This window comes from Pseudochaenichthys georgianus, chromosome 6, assembly GCF_902827115.2.
Source record: "Pseudochaenichthys georgianus chromosome 6, fPseGeo1.2, whole genome shotgun sequence".
NCBI lineage: Eukaryota > Metazoa > Chordata > Actinopteri > Perciformes > Channichthyidae > Pseudochaenichthys > Pseudochaenichthys georgianus.
Genome location: NC_047508.1, coordinates 26831918 through 26852755, shown reverse-complemented (window position 1 = coordinate 26852755; position 20838 = coordinate 26831918). Strand labels below are relative to the sequence as shown.

The 20838-nt window shown below is 41.0% G+C and overlaps 2 protein-coding genes across 7 annotated transcripts; one reads left to right on the top strand and one right to left on the bottom strand.

Moving 5' to 3' along the window:
* Positions 1-273: 273 nt before the first annotated feature.
* On the bottom strand, positions 274-13356 carry ppp6r2b (protein phosphatase 6, regulatory subunit 2b). 6 transcript variants are annotated; one of them, XM_034085046.2, is made up of 25 exons: positions 13032-13356; positions 11238-11393; positions 11022-11120; positions 10424-10610; positions 9993-10130; positions 9840-9905; positions 9587-9699; positions 9379-9492; positions 9072-9192; positions 8664-8825; positions 8358-8579; positions 7942-8006; positions 7741-7856; positions 7417-7502; positions 7239-7316; positions 6617-6714; positions 6475-6532; positions 6110-6231; positions 5819-5997; positions 5577-5733; positions 5196-5275; positions 4737-4947; positions 4530-4553; positions 3563-3719; positions 274-3188 (listed from the first exon to the last, which is right to left on the bottom strand). In XM_034085046.2, the coding sequence occupies exons 2-24, from the start codon at positions 11363-11365 to the stop codon at positions 3569-3571; spliced, it is 2775 nt and encodes a 924-aa protein (XP_033940937.1). In that variant the 5' UTR covers positions 11366-11393; positions 13032-13356; the 3' UTR covers positions 274-3188; positions 3563-3568. The 6 variants fall into 6 exon arrangements, with proteins under 6 accessions (XP_033940937.1, XP_033940934.1, XP_033940936.1 ...); XM_034085043.2 differs by having other exon boundaries at positions 3573-3719; positions 8367-8579; XM_034085045.2 differs by having other exon boundaries at positions 3567-3719; positions 13032-13355.
* Positions 13357-14828: 1472 nt separating this feature from the next.
* dnaja2b (DnaJ heat shock protein family (Hsp40) member A2b) lies at positions 14829-20455 on the top strand. Its single transcript, XM_034085123.2, has 9 exons — positions 14829-14981; positions 16150-16209; positions 16617-16843; positions 16935-17015; positions 17125-17258; positions 17372-17568; positions 17717-17861; positions 18499-18626; positions 18737-20455. The coding sequence occupies exons 1-9, from the start codon at positions 14904-14906 to the stop codon at positions 18923-18925; spliced, it is 1239 nt and encodes a 412-aa protein (XP_033941014.1). The 5' UTR covers positions 14829-14903; the 3' UTR covers positions 18926-20455.
* Positions 20456-20838: the final 383 nt, after the last annotated feature.

The window sequence follows — 20838 nt, the reverse complement described above, 5'->3', positions numbered from 1 at the left end:
TCCTCCCCCCACTGTTACAGGAGCTGTTTTCAACTCACAGCACAGTAAGATTTATGTGACAGGCAGGGTTATGTTTGCGGGGAGGGAGATGGTGTAGCATTATTTGTGTGGCTCACATGTGTAGAAGCGGGAGGCAACATCCACCAACTCACCTGCCCCTAAGGTAAACATGTGTGCGCTTCTATAAACAAAGTCCTGCTGTATCTCTCTCTCCTTGTGTTTGGACTGTGTGTGTGTTTGTGTTACTGCAGGAATTCAAAAACAGGCTCATGCTTCTTCTTGGTCTGACATATTTATTAGGTTCATATCTGAATGTACAAGCTAAATTGACAACAGGACACAGACACAATACTCCCTAAAAAAAGAAAACACCAGCATCAGTCCACTTTACAAAGAAAAGTCATTTACAACACGGCTGCCTTTTGCACCATCCTCCCCATACCACACAGATGTAATCGGCTTTAATGTGAGAAAGACTTCACATTTCACCTCAGGCTAAATAACAGACTATGCAATGAAGTAACAATTTAACACCCATTGTCTCCTTAAGTTTTGGGCCTCCACTGTAATACCCAATGTATGAATGAATGTGCAAACTAAACGGCACTTAAAGATGACTGTGTTGTACCTAATGCCATTATGCATAACATAACACCACACCCGTAGCTACACTGCACACACACCACACTCACACAGCGAAACACACAAAGGTAAGGGTCAGACGCAGTGCGAGGTTGGGAGAAAGACAGGATGACATATTCTGACCCTGTACACACCCTGACCAAAAACAGCCCTGTTTCTCTCCTCCAACCCTGACGTAAAGAAATGCTTGCTCTCAGTGCAGCTCCACTCTAACAGCTCTCAGTGCTGAATGGATAAAAGCATAATAACTAAGATAAATCTTCAAAGCCTTTCTGCGGCATGTGGAATCCTCTCCTAACTCCGCCTAGAATCTTCATCACAAGTAAAACAGCATGATATGAGAGAGGGATGAAACAAAGACGGCTTCAGATAAATCTAGAACTGTGACACCATTGCAAGAAAGGAGGCTACTTCACAGATATTAAACCCAGCTGTTCCACTGGTGGGAAGACACACTTTGGCAGAAAGCATTGAAGAAAAACTACTGAAGTATCTACAGAATTCACTCGTCAAGTCAAACAATCCCACCTCCTTTAAGTGGGGAATAATGTGCACCACCAAACCAAAAGTGCTTCTTGAAAAAAGTGCTTTTTAAAATAAATACAACAATCTATGCAAATAGTTTCAGGCATATATGCAATTAAATTCAACTCCTGCCCTGAGAAAGAGAGAGACGAGGAGAAAGATAAAGCATGAGTGTCTGGCACACTTAAAGGAAAAAGTGTATTACAACTTGGGTTCTGTTTGTGTCGTATTTCGCCATGATGTTTATCCGTTATTATATACATTGCACTCAACAAATGTGAACATGATCAAACTGACTTTAAACAAGCCTAAAGTCAGATTACCTGAACAACGCGCATGTTTGCTCATGTTGGTATGGCCATTATTTTCATATTGATTAATCTGACAAGTATTTTATTGTTTACATTCACATTTGCTCAGCTATGGTTGATAACAATCCCTCATTACGTAGGAAAAGTTATACACACACATTATGTGATAAATGGTGAAGCAGTGGTTATGGCATTATTTTAAATATAACCACTGTTCTTTGTTCTCATCACGATTGCTCAACTGATGAATGAAAAGAAGCCCAAGTTCTAATAAACAGGAACTATCCTTTAAGTCAATAATACATACTATACAGCAGAGTACCGACACACATTCACACACACTCCCAAACCTCCATGTAGGAAGCATTTATCAGAGGAACAGGAACTGATGCTGGGGTATCAACCGAAACACAGACATCATTATTGCCTCATTTCAACAGTACAACATACACACATACGTTGCAACCTGCAAATCAATCGCCTTCCCATACATTGGATTTATTCCAAAAATAGATATAATGTTTATATATACTGTTTACATTTATATTACGTTAACATATTACCAAGAATAGCCACAACCTAATACAGGTTCAAATGTCACAATATTACATTTAAACAGCTCTGAGGGTGATATGAATTGGTATGTGCACGTCATTGAGTTTCTTTTTTTGCACGTGTGTATAGATCTGGTAATACATGTGTGTATGGCACTGTGTGTGTGTGTTACAGAGGAGTGCTATCTTTGTATCTGCATACCTCTCCTTTGACCTGAGAATGCAATCTGTACCACAACTGTAACACACATACACACAACAGCGCACACACACACACACCTCTAATCTATACGAGTCCGTCAGAGGTTCGGGGAGGAAGTGACATGTGAGGCGCCCAAATCTGATGCTCTAAATTAACAAAGAGAGAGCATTTATATTACACTTGATCAAAGCACATGTTACTTTGGATTGAGAAATTATTTAGATAGCAGTTGTGAAAAAATGTCATCACTCACACATCTGCACTAATGAAATATCTGCCTGGCATTTATGTTATAATGCTGAAGAAAGAAAACGAAAGCTAGCTTTGTAACCATCTTGGCTTCTGTAATCTTGGCTGATTATTTGTATACAGTTTTCCTTACTAAAGTGTAAACAGTCAAATGTTCTAATAGAACACATCTCTGAACTCTGATTTGGTGTCCAGAGAGCAGACATGCTAAAACATTCTGAAATGTGATGCTGAATTTAATATAGGTGACATTTCAGACGACAGCCTCTCAACACTACTAAAGGAAAGAGTCTCTCCCCATACTTCAAGGGGAAAATCCAATGTTGTTAAATATTCCAGAATTTGTCTTTCTAGGTCATGTATGATGAGAGGTTCTAAAAAATGCGTTCCATTTTGAAGCGGTTCAGGTAAAATGATATCATGAAGGTACAGGATAGATCAATGTTCTTTTTGAGGGAATATGTGTTATACACACTGTAAGGGCTGTTTGACCTCCACACTGAGCGTCTCCCACTCTCTAGACACAAAAAGGGCCATTGGAAGGCTGCTAACAGGAAGCAAAGGTGGCATTGCTGAGTGTTGAATGGACAGTTATGAAGCGTGTGTGTGTGTGTGTGTGTGTGTGTGTGCGTGTGTGCGTGTGTGCGTGTGCGCGCGCCTGTGAAGCATTGTTAGGCCGGTCCATTAGCAGAGGGCTGCGTCTCTCTGTAAAGTAAATAAACACAAAGTTATGATGAGTATGATATAAAGAAGGAAATGTATTTTTGCACAATGTAGGTGAACAGAAATTAAATCGATTCAAGGATAATTTGTGATTTTTTTGGTATAATTCTATAACATGTGAGAAATGCAGATGTAGCCTGGTTGGTTTATGATACCCAAGAAAAGGGAGACGAAAAAAATGAGGATTTGGGGAATTTACATACATTTGGTTTAAAACCTTTAAAATGCAGAAAATAAGTGACTATCATTTTAAAGAAAAGGAAATAAAGGCTGTCACTGAGAATAATCCGTAAGAAACAAGCCATTTTTTCTGAGCATCTATAGAATAGTTTGTATGTATACAAACACACACTTACTCACACTTACTGTGTGACAGCAGCTGACGGGTTGATTGGACCGGCGGTAGTTGGGTTGGGACAGTCTCCTTGTTTCTCTCCTTTTCCACTTTCTTTCTCATCGCCTTTCCCCTTGTCTTTGATCGAGAGTCCCTCCAGTGGCACCTTATCTGCTTTGCTGCAAAAAACAAAAAAGCTGTTAGTGATTAAAGGCATCGCTCAGGATTGTCAGTTGATCGCTCAACGTAAAGAACTAGCTGCAGATGCTACTTTTTTTCTCTCTGCAAATTCTCCCAACAGTTGTCCGCTTCCAGCTGTCCACACAGGCCGTAACCGTGCCCAGTACAGCAACACGAGATCCACTCCTCTAATTCTCCCAACACGATGGCTGTGACCGACTAACATCAAAGGGAGTTAGTGCACACAGTTGCAGAGGATTGTGCTGACTTGGTTAATCTGGAAATCCAATTGGGAGATATTTCTTTGAAGCATGCTTGTGGGTTAGCTGTTTGTTAGTAATGTGCTTATGTACCGATTTGTTAGAATGCTGATATGCTGGATTGGTAGCAACTTTTGTTCAAAGCATGCCATCTGACATACTGTTAGTAGTTATACAACTACAGTTAATGGTTATACACTGCTCTCATCCTTTGAGGTAACAGCATTTGATATCTAAGATGGACACTGGACTGCTTCATGCCGAGGGTCACAGCTGAAGTTACAGATTAATTGTGAGGACATGGAATAAGCTTGCCACAGGGAATGAGGTCCTGTAGATATTCTACAAGCCTCTAGTTGTGGGTTAGTATATTCTTGTGATGGATTAGGCTTGTCCTGAATCAAGGCAAGGAATTGTTGAATCACATCCTGTTAAATGCAACGAGCAGACCAACACAATTGGCTCATCTGTGCTCATGATGGCCTTTTAATCCTTTCTACAACTTCAGGAACACATTCCGCACTCCAGAGCAAAGGACCTCAAACATACCGTCTGACTGCCGGTCGGAATACTCTGGAGTCAAGAGGAGATGAGAAAGGAGGGAACAGACAGGAGGAGGGCAATATCAGAAGAACAACAGAAGGCGGAAGTAATAATGTGCAGGAAAAAGTTGGTAGAGAAAGGGAAAGACAAGGGGACACACTGCACAATTAAGGCCGGAGCAGCTGCACATTATTTCTGTGAGAGCATGTCTACCTGCTGAAGACTGCCCTTTCATTTTTGGTGTCCACCGTGAGCCGAATTGTCTCCTTGCCAGCGCCCGTGGTGATGGTCTCTGTGGTGACGGTCTCGCTGGTTGCAGACGCTTTCTTGCCTTCTTCGTCTTCGCTGTCAGAGTTGCTGGAGGAAGAGCTGTCCGATGCCACTAGTGGAGCTTTCCTCGCCACACACACACTCCATACACATGCTGCAGAGAGAGAATGGGAAGAAATCTTCTGCTTTACTATGGATGTATGTAGGGGTCAACTCATCACAATAAGTGAGAGGTATCATTAGAGCTGCTAAATACACATAGGTTTGGGTCATATGACTTTAAGATTCTGACATTACTTCATCTCAGCAGAGTTTACCAGTCTTGGTTTCTGATGCCAGACAGAATAAATGGGTTCTGAAATGTGACCATTTTTTACAAATGATGTGTTTGCAGCAACTCACGGTTCTGGTTTGGTTTAGTGCTGCCTGATCCGCTGAGCTCAGAGTCCACAGGAGAGCTGCACCTGGGACCTGTTTCAGAGCTGGAGACATAAGTCACAAAATATTCAGTACAGCTGAAAAAACTACAGACACTAAGCCATTGTATTTTAAAGTGTGTATTCGTCCCCTTTATAATGTGTGTCTTTTTTGTCTTTGAATATTTGAAGTCAAAACTATTATCCTGTCTTTTTTTAATTATGCCTCAATGTGTAGTTATGTTTACTATTTACTGAAAGGGAGACGCAACAAATATTATTAGCTTACATATTTTGACAATATTTTCATCAAAACAGGGCTTTGGGATGCAACATCTCAAATGAGTTCCTCATGAAGAGGACTCACCAACAGAAAGGCTGGAAGTCAGTGAACTTGGCCCATCCTTTCTCCTCTCCCTCGGTGGCAGATGGTTTGGAGTCTGGAGTGTCCCAAGCAGAGAAGCCCACTCCCTTTGCAGGAGCCTTTGAGTTTACCTCCCCAAAGTCTGCTACCCAGCCGGTATCTGAGGGGGGAGTTCAACACAGACTTTCCATGAGACATGTATGGCAAAACAATTATGCATTACTACAGAATTCAACATTGCTCACTCTTTGTTGTCTCAGTTGCCAAGCTAGAGAAGGGATCCAGGTCATCTTTAGGGCCGCCATCCTCCTCCTCCTCAGAGTCTGAGCCTGCTGCTCCGTCAGAGGCCTCGGTGCCAGACGCTGCCGTCCTCTCACAATCTTTACTGGCTGCTGGGCCCTGGGATGAGCGTGACCCACCAAACCTTAAATCAAACAAAAACACTTGTGATTGAGCGAACATTATTCACAACTTGTAGCATAATGCTGGAATACCATGCAGAGCAGTGATAGCATCTGGATTCACGGTGTCTCTACCTGTTACGGGACTTGGTTTGTGTTGCAAAGTTGATCCCTTTCTCCTCCCAAATGTCCTCTTCATCATCATCAAAGGGCTGAATTCTCTCCTTGGAGCAGGACTCAAACACAGCTGTATTAGCCTGCAAAAGATGGTGGTCATATCCAACATGTAAAGTTTAATCAGTGTACATCCAGTCCTAATGCTGTATAACAAGTGTTACAATGATGGCTATGTAAAAGTGTGGTATTTTGTTTTTTAGGTAGTTTACTTAATGCATCTTTATGAATTACTAAAGAAATATTGGGGCCCAAAGGATTACAGAAATACAACTACTAAAATATATGTGAGAGTACATTTGTGTAAATAAATGTAATAAACTCACAGACTCCTGGCCTGCGTCGATATTGATATTGATTTCTGCAATCCGGTCAAACGTTGCTCTGCCGTAAAGAGTACACATTACTAAATTGACACACAATAATAACAGTTCACTGTGAGACCTTGAGGCACTTTAAATCATTTACCCAATGCTGTCATCATGATCGGTAAACTCCTCATCATTGAAGCCAAACTGATCCACAAAGTTAGCGGTCATCTGCTGGATCTGATAGTCTGAAAAAGCCTAAACACACAGTTTTATGGTAGCTTCGATTAACATCCCAGATAACTTTAATATCATTTTTTGTGTATGTGCAGGTGTGAGGGCTACAAGCCTCACAAACTAACACACATCCTAAAGTGTCTTACAGCTCACCTTGCTCCTGGCAAAAGGCTGAGCTGATGGAAACCACCTACCTTTATAGATGTGCTAATTGGACTACACCATTCCTCTCAAACCCTGAGGGGTGTTTAAAGAGGCCACTACATTTAAGCCACCCCTTTTTAGAGCAGGGGGTATGTGAGTTGCTCTTGGGCAGAAGAGCACACAGGATGTCACCCATTTGTGTGACGTTTTGTTTATGCATTAAATGCTAGATTGTGTATGTTTATATCTACACCTTTTTTGATTAAACCGAATTGATTGTATTACCCATCTTAAGATTGTCCATATATATTGGGTAAATAAAATCCTTATTTTTGCACCTCAACCTGCATTCCTGATTTTTGCGTACCCTGGTCCTTCACAGTGGGGTTATGTATGTATACCTGCTGTAGTGTCAGTTCTTTAGGGAAGGGGCTCTCCATATCATCCTCTGAAGAAGGCCGTGGGTTTCCAGTGCCAACCTGGACATGGGGAAAAAAACAACCTAAATGTATCATTTTAAGTTTAAGTGTGTGTTGTTACAAACAGCTATTAAATACTGCGGTGTGTGTGTGTCTTTACCAGGTCTATGGTGTTCTTCCTATTAGTTTCCGACAGGGTCTGGTCCACAAAGGTTTCCCAGCGCCCTCTGTAGTCCTCCGGCAGCTCTACATCCAAAAACACAAGAACAGCAGCATTTGAGTACAATAAGAGTGCCAGTTCATTAAATCCCTCCTTCCTTTTCCATAGGTATGCGAGTGTATATATCCACACACACACACACACACACACACACACACACACACACACACACACACACACACACACACACACACACACACACACACACACACACACACACACACACACACACACACACACACACACACACACACACACACACACCTGTGATGAGGCTGCTAATCTGTGTGTGAACTGGGCCCTTCTCCAGATTGTGGACTACTGTGTTGGCAATCCTGGTCAGGTGTCCCATGTACCCTCTTCTCATACCACCTTCAGACCTGAACATAGAAATATAGCATTTAAGAAACTCCATAGCTGTACTACCTGCAAGTAAAATCAACATCATGCCCTTTAGATTCTTACTGTATTTTATCGTTCTCTTCCCAAGCCTCCAGAATCCTCTGCACAAGGTGGCAGTGCTGAAACAACTTGTGAGAGACAAAGATAGAGTCAATTAATTGTTTTATTTCAGAAAGATGCACCGTAGTGGGTGTTCCAGTACATTAAATGTCATTTAAAGCTACTATGAAGAACATTATTTGAATTGGACTTAGTTATCCCTACGGACAAAAGGGGTACTTTAAATTTTACTGCAGCAGCATAATTTCAAGGGAATCGGGCATTGAAAGGCATGAAAGGGCATTTTTTCTATTTGATGATGGTGTCATTTACTTGTGTAGGTCATTTATATATATCAGAAATACATTGAGACTGTTTTATAACCAGTTCCTCGTAGTAACTTTAAGCCTCTTGCTTCAAACACAAGCAGAGACACCTACATGAGTCACCATTAGATTGTGTGCAGAGTTTTCAGGGGTGGCTGGAGGTTCAGAAGGTGTATCAGTCAAAGCCTGCTCCTGTGAAACATCCTGATGAGGTTGGAACTTTTCCTGGCCAGGCTGAAGTCTCATTTCGTGGGCACAGGGCCGGAGGATGGCAGCAACACAAAGCTCCACTTGGAGGTGCAGGAAGTTGTTCCATGTATACTTGAAAAACAAGTCCTGAGAAAGACAAAGATTTTGCAAATGCAAATTTAACACTCGTCACTTTCCCAACATTGTACTCAGCATGATCGATCATCTCACCAGAAGCAGGTCCAATGTATTGAGTCGGCAGAGTTCCTGTGCTACGACCGCGTGGCTTGCAGAGCTGGTATACAGCAGAGAGGCCACCAGTCTAGCTACGTGCAGACGTGTGTTCCCTAATGGTTCCTCCAGCACACCCAGAGTGGTCAGCATGGGACTTCGCTGCAAGTGCACATTTGTAAGGCATGGATTTGGTTAATAACAATCTAATGGTTTAGCAGAGTTTTTTGAAAGAGGTAACAAATCTACAGCAAATATCATCTAAATGAAGAAAGGGCTCTGTGGCAAACATGGGAATATCCTTGGTATTCATTGTATGTTCAAATAGGATGGCATATCCTATTCAGCATTATCTATATAAAAGATAATATTAAAGAGCTATAAATGATTATATCTATGGTTACATACCTTGGGTGGCTCCAGAAGTAGCTGGTGGAAGTGTTTCAGGTGTGGTTGGATGGCCAACAAAATACTGCTGTTAACAGTGTAGCTTCTCTCAAACCCCTGAGCATCCATAACACCATCCACCCTGTCATGATAAAACAGACCAAACACATCAGAAACAGGAAATAGAGAGATAAAAAGATAATTTATTAAATGGTTACTGAAGAGCGCTGTGACTAACTTCACCAAGCCTGGGTTTTCAAAATGAAAAACAAATATCCTTAGAAATAGTGATATCTATAATTATTTAAAAAATGCTTAAAAGTCTCACACAGGCCTCCTGATTTCCAGTAATGTTAGAAGAACTTGAATTCCATTGACGATACAGCCCTCAGTACTCTCTGCTGTGAACATATTCTGCAGCAACTGCTCCACACATACCTGCCTGTGGAAACACAATTAAGTATGTCATTACTTCCACGTAAAGAGAGTGCGAGCATCTGTGTGTGTGTGTGTGTTTATATATCTGTCTGACGTACGACTCCAACACAGTCAGCAAAGGGTCAGGCTGTGAAATCTCTTGGAGCTGATTGGCCTGGTCTCTGCTCAGACGAATGATGTCGCACAAAGTTTGAGATGCATTGGACTGCCTCTGTGAGAACAAAAACACAAGGATACACATGGATATTAGGTCTTGTTAATTACTTAGGGGTCTGCACATACTAAGGATAGACATGATTCAGCACTGGATTGAGTTACTTATTATATAAAAATACTGAAATGCCTATGTACCTCTTCATCTCTCTCTGGGTGAATGAGCTCTATGAGTCTCTGAGCTAGCTTCTCTTCATTCAGCCACTGTTGAGAAAAAGTGAACACAATTAAAACAATATCAGTGTTTAACGTGTAAAGGTAAAGTATTATTCTGTCCTATTTGTCTCATACAATAAGTGTCTCGAATCGCAGAGGGGGTGGCTCTACACAGCTGATAAGTCTTAGGAGGACATCCATCATGGCTGATGTATCAATGTGCTTCAGGACCAAGGAAAGAAATCCCTCTTTCCGTCGCAGGAAACTAATCACCTGCAAAACACCATGTCACAAAAATTATACAGAACTTAAATATACTGATATTTCTATTTATATCCATGAATCTATGCGCTCATCTTTCGGTTTCCATTTTTAAGAGAAAAATATTACAGCTATCTTGAGAATTATTCCCAAAATGAGAAGTCTCCATTATCTTACTGTTAACACCTCTCATATTTTGTTAACAAAATTACAACAACAACAACACAAAAACATAGCTCTCATCTTCTCTCAGTATGCCCTTTGATTTAGCTGTGTGCGTGTGCGTATGTGCGAGTGTGTGTTACCTGCTCAGTCTTCCTCGTGATGAGGTTCCCAATGGTCTTGCTGAAGAAAGATGCCAGGAGGGGGTTAAGTGGGGACGGCTGCTCCAGAAAGGCATACAGAGTTTCCAGCAGAGGCTCCTCATTACCCAGCTTATCATTGATCACACCCACATCAGATGTCAATAGCTCACATGCTATATTTGGATACCTGTTATAAATGAAGGGACCATGTAAAAGGTGGGTTGAATACTATGCTGCATACAAATGGAACAAGTTTTTATTTTCACAACATTTTAAAAAGGTTGTACTTATGTATCTCATTTACACTTGTAAAAGATGTTCTTAGTTATGTAAATGTATATAATGTATGTCTGTGAATTATCTGTGCGTCTGTCCATGCTCAAACTGTATTGGTACACAAAGTTCTCTAGCAAGTAAATATTTATTATTCAAAATGCATTGTCAATGGATGGCTTAAATAGTTGAATCAAGAACCTGAAGCCACTATAGTTCTCATCTTTACTACAAAATGGCAGGTAAGATATATGACTTAGTGCAGCCACAGCAAAGCACATCCTTTCCAGGATACAGTACTACATCAGCACATTCTAGCACCTACTTGAAGCGCTTCATCTCCTCTACACCAGCAGGGGGCTCTGTAGTAATCATACGGACCAAATCCTGCATGCACTGGTCCTGACACATGAACAGGAGAAGTCTAAAAATCCATAATGATGAGAACATAAGCAGTAGTTAGCACAAGCAGGGATTACTGGAAACTGAAATGTAATAATATCATATTGTGCTGATGTGCCAAAGTAAACAATACACTGACCTCCTGTTCTGGGCCTTGCACTCCTGCAACACATCTTCCTCGTCCATGAGCTCACTGAGAGTGACATCCTCCTTGTCGAGTAATGCCTCCAGGTGAGAAGATGTGTGTAAGTCAAACTTCCAAAACATGGCTGACGTCACTGGCACATACACTTAGCTGTTGATCAAAAGAGGATGTGACAGGGTGATCAGTACCATGCAAAACACATGTTTTAAATGGTTGCTGGACACTTACTTTTGTGATAAAATATGATTACATGTATGTATGCTCTTACATTTGGACAAAGAGTAGTATCCCCAGACAGAGGTTGCTAAACAGCTATTCGCCTCATTCACATTGCATGGCGTGGACATCTATCAGCATCAGCAAATTCGCACAATACAATGTAGACATAAACACAATCACTTCATTCAACCTGAAAATGAGAAAATAATGATCAACCATTTTACAGAAATACTTCAAGGATGACTTGCTCTGCCTTCCTTTTAGCCTGAAGAAGAGTTAAGTCAGCACATGTGCAATGATGCACTCCTCACTGGAGAGAGCAGGAAGCAATGCATCTGCAATTGAATTACCACTGAACATCTGTGTATTAACAATATTGGGCTTGCTTTGATAATATCCTCACACATACAGTTACATCATCAAACGATGACTGGCCTGAGGATAATAACAAAACAAACCCCTGCAAGAAGACACTTTTTATAGTTTTATAGATTTTAATAATTGAGAAAACAAATGTGTCAGCCTGTGGGAGAGGATTATTGAGGCATGCATTAGCTGACATTTATGTTACTACGGAGTGCAAACTTGAGATTGATGTGATGATGATTACAGTGAAACACAGGCAGAAATGATCTGTCACAGGCCAGGCATGGAGGGGGGGGGGGGGGGGGGGGGGGGTCAGAACATTACACCCCCATAACTAAAGCAGACCAGAGACACACCTTAATAAAATCATCAGGCCATCATCTATTGATTTAAACAGTTGATCACCATGATGCACATGATGATGCTTATCCAGCCTGTGCTTGTTTAAATGGTCTTATCTTATGTAGCCTACTGCAAAGTCAGAATTCACACACTTTTAGAACATGTGTAACATGCTCACAGTGTAAAATCAAGGTTGATTATAATGCTCATTGACAAGGCACCATTCAAATTGATTGCATAACAATAACGATCTGTGAGTATGATGCCCTAGTATACACATCCCTTTAATAAACATGTTGAGGATAAACAAACAGGTGTTTATCGTTCCAGGAATTGAACCTTTTCCCAGAGCTAGACATTTAATTCCATACAACAACACATCCATTGTCAGCTTAAACACAGGCCTTTCTAGCGTCCTATGATCAGCTGGGAAGGGGTACTGTTAGCTAGCAACATATCTTAGTAACAACAAAGTAACAGCAGTTATATCACCCTGCATTGAGGTCACCTATCTTATCCAGACAGAACCTTAACATAACGCTCCATCCTTGCTTTTAAAGCTGGTGCCTTTCACTTACCCTGCACACAGGTCGTAAACCAGCCCGCTAGCTGTGTCCTAACCGTGTTGCTAACGTTGCCAAAGTATTTAAATACCGGTACCAATGTAAAAAGATGTCTGTATTAGCTCAAAAGCTAACATTTGTCAGGTACTTAACACGGCTGCGTGGCTAGGTGGGATGATGTCCTCCTTATTTAAGACCTAGCGGTACTGTCCTTCCGACCACTTGACAGCAGGGCAGCTCGTACCGGGAATATATTATGTTACTAAGGTTTTGCTCCCAAAACACAAGCAACTTTTACCTTGTATCCATCATATTGTCCATCGTCATCTACAAGCTGAACGGAGACTCGGGCTGTCAGGTCATCCAGAGGCCCATAGCTGGCTGTTCATGACTGCGTTGTTAGCTTGAAGATGCTACCGGTTGCAATGTCATCAACACTGCCGTTACACGGAGCTTAGCCTGCCGAGCGGCGAAGCTGATCTATGGTGTGTTGACAATGTCCAAATTACACTTCAGCAGGCAGGCAACACAAATATCTGTCAGATTTGCAAATCAAAATGGCGGATACCTAAAACGTAATCAAAAGTTCAGCTGTCCATCAACTGTGTAAACATAAAGACCAACTCCGGGTTTATTTATTGCTCCCTGTAGTGCTGCCAGGAAAAGGTGGTACTGCAGATTAATAACTCTCAAACAAAACATTAACATGAAAACATTCAAATATAATTAAGAAATAAAATACCTTTAATTTAAAGAAAATTCAAAAACACATTTTTACTTTACAATAATTGTCTTCAGTCTTGATCTGGTCTTGATACTCTAGCCTTGGACACCTGACAGTCTGTTTAGTGTTTATGGACTGTCCCAAAGCCCAGGCACCAATCTGAACCTTGAATATTTACAAATTATTTTCAATGAACAAAATCAGCAAGTAATACACATTTGCGACCTATTCAAGGATCATAAACAGCCATGGAAAAAGGATATCTCAAAAATAGTGTTCATCACCTGGTGTATTGGGGACCCCATGACTCTGTCATCATTCATTATTTTTACCATTATGTGCATTTGCAGCTGCACTGTGGAACTGTATCATCTGGTAATCACAGAATGTATACCATATATTTGCTGAAGAGATAATCTCTGAGAGTCCAGGTACTTTGTCTCCTTATAGGTCAGTGGAAGTAGGCTATTCAGATCATTTACTTATGTAAAAAAGCAATCCCACAATGTTGAAATACTCCACCCCAAGTAAAAGGCAAAAATAATGGCAAAAAGAAATAGAGAGTAATGCAATTTAAATATCAACAGGACACGTTTTCATTAAGCAGAATGGCCCTGTGAGAGTTATAGGCTATTAATAAAATATGAGATCATAATAATGCATGTAATATATGCAAGTAGTAGTAACCCACTTTAATATTGCTGTTGATTTAAGTGTATCACATTTGGACACCTACTTTAGTTAAATGCTGAACTTCTTCAGATGGAAATTCCATGATTTGGGTATAAAAAGCCAAATGTACTTATAGGGTTAGTCTATTTGAATTCATAATATGACATTATAATAATGAACGTTTAGGTTAAAGGTTTTATTGTTATATTGAACCTGTAAAGTAGCCTTACAATAATCAGGTTTACTGCCAAGTAGGCTAACACATAGGACATTTGTGTGTATTATGGTGCATACATGAATACAGTATGGGGAATTTTGTTATGAAAAAAATAGCAAATATAGAACAAGGCTTCTACAAAAAAAAATTCTTTAAACTAATATTTCGGAAAGCCACAACTATATTTTGATGATCATACTTTTTTTTAAAGGAGCTAAAATCCTGAAAATGCAATGGGGTACAATCAGGTAAAATACTTGATCTGCATTGTGGTGGAATATAATTATACAGTAGCATGACATAAGTAGGCTACAAACTTAATGTTAAAGTAACTCATATTAAAACATTCCCAATTGGAAACACACAATTTAATTCAAAAAACATTATGAGGATACATTTGACGTAAAAACATGAGCCCAGTAATTGTTTTAGGAATAATGTGGTGACATGTGAGTGTATGTCGTATTATCTGGCAACCCCTGAGAGCTCCAGCCGGTGACTTGCTCTGCTGAACCTCCGCAGAAGGTCTTTCTGTGTGTGTGTAGCCGGTTAGCATCATGGCGAACGTTGTGGATACTAAGCTATACGACATCCTCGGAGTTTCACCATCTGCTTCTGAAAATGAACTAAAAAAGGTACGTACGTTACCAATTCAAACGAAAAGCAAATGCTTTGATCAAAACCGTGTGGATAAAAGGGAGCTTGCTATTGAAATGTGGCCTGTAAACAAGCTAATCAACGTGAGCTAGGTTACTGTACGCTAAGGCTAGGTAATGATTTTAGCCGCAGCTAGCGGGTTTGCTAGTCTAGCAAGTAAGCTAAGCTAGCTAGATAAGGATTCTGTACTCCATGGCACGGCATTTTTTGAAGACCATTAAAGCTACTTATTGGTGGTTTTGAAAGGTCAGCAATGTTTGGGATGTTCGTAGTGTTAAATGGCTGTAGTTAGCCTGCCCGAAAAACAGGAATACACTGGTGACCACGAGTGTGATAGCCTACCGGCTATTGACGTCAGTTGATACATTCCAGCAAATAGCCTTAACCAAGTCGCGCTGAAATTCAATTAAGTAACGTCTAAACAACTCGTCTGAAATAAATAAGTAGAAAATAAACCGTTTGGTATAACCACGGATGTGGTATCTAGATAACGTTAATGTCACTCGACGTAAGCTAACGTTAACGATATACGTCTCTGTTTACCGCAAAGTCCATTCAAAATCAGTCAACCAGGGGTTGTTTATACTCATTAAACGTTAGGCCCTTGCTAACATGACTTGAGACATTTATCCAGATGTTTATTTCTCGTATATTCTTTGACATAAGTAAACCACATGAACTAACCTAATGTTAATGTACGTGAAGACAAACGCCCATCCATGTGTTTTTGTCTTCCAAATAAATCAGCATTCAAGGTGGTTGCTACAACCGACAGTGGGATTTACTTTCAAAACGTTTTTTTGTCAACATGAAGTCCTTTCAGATTTATGTTAGTGAATTCTCGATTTGCCAGAAGACCATGATAGTTGTGTCTTGTCAGGTTAACACAAAAGAAGGGTTTCGGATGTCGTTTTGTTGTCTTGCGCTCAAGTATTTTGAAGTATAGTATAAGTGTCGAAGATGTCAAAGGCAGCGATGCTCTTCCCAGTGTCCTGATGCTTTTGACAGCAGGCCCGCAAGTCAAGCCCTTGGCTAGCGAAGGATATTTAATAGGCCTACATTTAGTGATTTGCTAGCAGAGCTAGTGGGCACATAGATCAGCGAGTAAACACAGATTGGTTCACTTTGATGTTTGGTTTATTACAGGCCTACCGCAAATTGGCCAAAGAGTACCACCCTGACAAGAACCCCGACGCTGGAGACAAGGTAAGATGCACCAAAGCATTTTATGTTAACAGTAGCACCATCATAGTTAGCAACAGCACCAGCAGCTCCATTATTCAACAATTGGGACCTAGAAATTATGTCAACTTAGTTTATTATGATCACACAGCCTACCTCTTTGAGTATTAAGACAAGGTACAGATCAAAGTACAGCATATGAAACGGTATTTCCCGAGTGAGTGCACATCCATGTTTGATTTGTACTTCTCGATGACTTTATTTGACACATTCTGCAAGAACATGACACAAGAGACTACACTGTATTTTTTGTTTTCTTTTTACTGTCACAGAGGCTCATCAAAAACAAAACGTGGGCCTTTTGCTGTGATCTACTGATTTGTTTGTCTCCTTTCAAGCTTTCTGATTGCTTCTTTTGTTTTGTTTTCCAGTTTAAAGAGATCAGTTTTGCATACGAGGTTCTGACAACCCCAGAAAAAAAGGAGCTTTATGATCGCTATGGAGAACAGGGGCTACGGGAAGGAGGTGGCGGAGGGGCTGGGATGGACGATATCTTCTCCCATATTTTTGGCGGAGGACTGTTCGGGTTCATGGGGGGACAGGGCAGAGGACGCAATGGAGGCAGGAGGAGAGGGGATGACATGGTACACCCTCTGAAGTAAGTGTGTTAGATACAAACAGTTTGGGTACTTACAATGGGTGTTTCTAATTGTGTTGTTGAACTCATCTTATCCATTTTTGTCACTCAGAGTTTCTCTTGAAGATCTCTACAATGGCAAAACCACCAAACTGCAGCTCAGTAAGAATGTTCTGTGTGGTGCCTGCAATGGGTGAGTTGCTTTGAAATGCTTCAATTTAATCATCACATGATTGGAAACTAGTTTTAATCGCAGCAATTATAGACATTCCTGTTAACAATGCCGCTGTTTCCCTTTTTAGTCAGGGGGGTAAGGCAGGAGCAGTGCAGAAGTGTGTGGCATGCAGAGGACGAGGTATGAGAATCATGATAAGACAGCTGGCCCCTGGGATGGTCCAACAGATGCAGTCCGTCTGCACAGACTGCAATGGAGAGGGTACTTATATCTGTTAACATTCACACACGTGCTATACTTTAAAAATATACAGATATTTTACCGAAATGAGCACAACGTCCCTCTGAAATCGTCTCATCTCTGTATGTGTGCAGGTGAGGTGATAAATGAGAAGGACCGCTGCAGAAAGTGTGAGGGTCATAAGGTGAGTAAGGAGACCAAGCTCCTGGAGGTGCATGTGGACAAAGGCATGAGGCACGGACAGAAGATCACATTCACTGGGGAAGCTGACCAAGCACCAAACATCGAACCAGGAGATATAGTCCTGGTGCTGCAGGAGAAAGAACATGAGGTAAAAAAAACAAAAACTGTTGGTTTCAAATAATACATTTCTTTATTGTCCGAGATAAGTAAACATTCTTTACAGGATGTTTTTACACTTATTCGATGTAGATGTTAAAATGAAACTACAACAAACCTTTCAATTAAATCTAAATCAGGAATTCCGCCGCGATGCCAACGACCTTCACATTGTCCAGCGCATCGGCCTGGTTGAGGCTCTGTGTGGCTTCCAGATGACCGTCGCACACCTCGATGGACGTCAGTTGCTTGTCAAATATCCACCTGGCAAGGTCATTGAGCCAGGTAAACATGTCTTCATACCACAATAATTGATTTGATCTCTTTTATTGAATCCATGCTCTGTTTTTTTTTTAAAGCTAGATTTACACTCTATTAGCCATTTTTGCAACTACCGTACTTTTCGGACTATAAAGCGCACCTGCATTTAAGCCGCAGCAGCTAAATTATCCGCCTGTCTTGCTCTCGTTCTGTCTCTCGTTTCCCCTTTTACTTTGGCACGCTACCTGTCTCACTCTTTTCCGGCCTCCAGCTTTTCCTGCTGGAGCCCGCCGCTTAAAGGTGGCGGGCGCGGACCGGTCATAGAGCCCATAGTGTTATAGGTGGTTAATTTTACCTGTAAAATCCATAGATTTAGGAGGTTCCCTAGTGGCCGTTAGCTGTACAAAAAAAATGGGGAAAAAAGTCGCGGCTTATAGTCCGAAAAGTATGGTAATAAGTCATCTTTATTAATCTCTCACTAACTTTTGATATGATGCCAAACACCTAAAGTGGTGTACATGTATAAAGCATAGTTCTTAATTGCCTGACAATTCTGTTAGCACATGTCACAATGTACATGGTTTGAACATTAAAAAGTCAAAGGTTCTTATTGCTCCTTCCTGCCTTTTATACACTTTTTGTTGATGTTTTTTTGTGGCAGGCTCTGTTCGAATGGTGAAGGGCGAGGGAATGCCTCAGTACAGAAACCCATTTGAAAAGGGAGACCTTTACGTCAAGTTTGATGTCCAATTCCCTGAAAACAACTGGATTAGCCCCGAAAAACTGAATGTGAGTGACTATCATTAAACATCCTGATTTGCACAATCTTAACTTTATTATTCTTGAATGATTGTGATGTCATAATGCATTTTGTATTAAACTCGATTGTAATTTTTCAGGAACTTGAGTGCTTGCTGCCTGCTCGCACTGAGAACCCTGTTATTTCAGCAGATGCAGAGGAAGTTGACCTGACAGAATTTGACAAGAGTCAAGGGTCAGGAAGTGGAGCCAGGAGAGAGGCCTACAATGATAGTTCTGATGAGGAAGGGATTCATCATGGCCCAGGGGTACAGTGTGCACACCAATAGAAAGACTCATAAATAAAGATGTGCGCACACATAAACGCATACATACATGAACGTCCCCCCAGTCCCATTGCTAACATCGTCCAAGACATGACACGCATACATGCAGGTCTCTCTCAGATGTACACAAATACATTTACATGTATATCCACCCTCATCAGTTCCATGGTGCCCATAAAGTCAGTGATTTGCTGGACACGTGATGACCATTTTTGTGTTTATGGACAGTAGTGCTCGTCATAGCATCCAGCAAACAGGTTCATTGAATGAACTTGACTACCCTGTTTTCATCCTAGGCTTTACCTTTCACTGTGGGAAACACCAGTCTAGTGTATAAAATGCAAATATTGTTGACTATCTTGTATATGGTGTAGTTTAGTCTATCACACACAAGCGCATGCTGCTTTCTTGCTGAAGATCTTGCACTTGTATATCCGGGGTCCAGACAGGACACTACAGAGAAATGTTGACACCGCACCTGTTCAAATATCAGTGTGTGACTGCTATCAAAGTGCCCTGCTACCATAAGAGCTGACCTGAATACAGCCCTAAAAGTTTGTCCTCTGCACAGCCTAGACGCTCATCCTCTAAGGTGACCCGTCATGTTTTGAAATGTGACGGTTTCTGTTAAGTCCCCTGGCTGTCACGTTGCTAAAATATTAAAGTCCTTAGTAAAGCTCCTGTCAGCTATGTTTTCTTAGTTTGGAAATCAAACATGCTTTCTTTGTTTTGTTTGAAAGTTAGTGTGTCCGAGACCACAGAACTTTAACCTCAGTTGTGTGTGTGTGTGTGTGTGTGTGTGTGTGTGTGTGTGTGTGTGTGTGTGTGTGTGTGTGTGTGTGTGTGTGTGTGTGTGTGTGTGTGTGTGTGTGTGTGTGTGTGTGTGTGTGTGTGTGTGTGTGTGTGTGTGTGTGTGTGTGTGTGTGTGTGTGTGAGCTACTGTGGAATGTTCTGGCATATTAGAGCGATAGGTAGTACTGCTTTGTGTTGGACTGCAGTGTGAGTGGACACTATAGGGTCAATTTTAAGAGGTAAAAAAAGCCGAATGTTTATTTGCTATCCATGTAGACATTTCCCTCTGCTCACCAGGGTTGAGAGATCTCCCTCTCTTGCAGGAAAACCACTGGGCCCGCACGAAGCCTATGTAATATACATATCTCCCCATCCATCGTGGTGTTGTTAGCCAAACTTACATCCTTTGACATGTTAAAATATTCCTGTCCCCATATACCTGTAAATAGCAATAGCCCGAGTCCAGAGGTGCATTCAAAGTCTACAGCTGTGTCTGTTGTTTGGTCACATTATTTCTTACACAAGCGAGTAATGGCCAACAGTGCCAATATAAATGGTATGTTCACATATAAAAGAGTTGATGGAACCTCTGTAGACTGTAAACATGCACCTGTGGGACTCATTGTGTATGCAACAGGGATAATGTGTACACAACTAAATTGATAAATGACATTACTGTTGATGCTTATGTTTGTCGAGATGATAATTAACTGTATAATAAACAACTCACTTCAAATTTGACATCTGTCTTATTTCATATGAACACAACACATCTCTCACTTTGTGTTAATACCGGAATGCAACAAAGTCTGAATTATACTTGCACACATCAGAATATTATCTGATAATTAATCTGGGTAACACTCCTTGTTCAATTAGAAGTGGATTCAAGAATCTGTAGTTCCTCAGTCTGCTCCATCATTTGGTTGTCTGCTGTGGAGAGCTACTGGACCCAGAAGTTCCTTAAATCCTGCAGTGTTCCTAGAGGATACAGACAGGAGGTGCTGGTAAACATATTGCTACAGTGTTTTGTTTAAACTTAGTCACCCGGGTACAAATATCATTGTTATACTATATTCACCCAGGTGTGAATAGCATCTGTCCCTTACCTGGCTCGTTTGGAC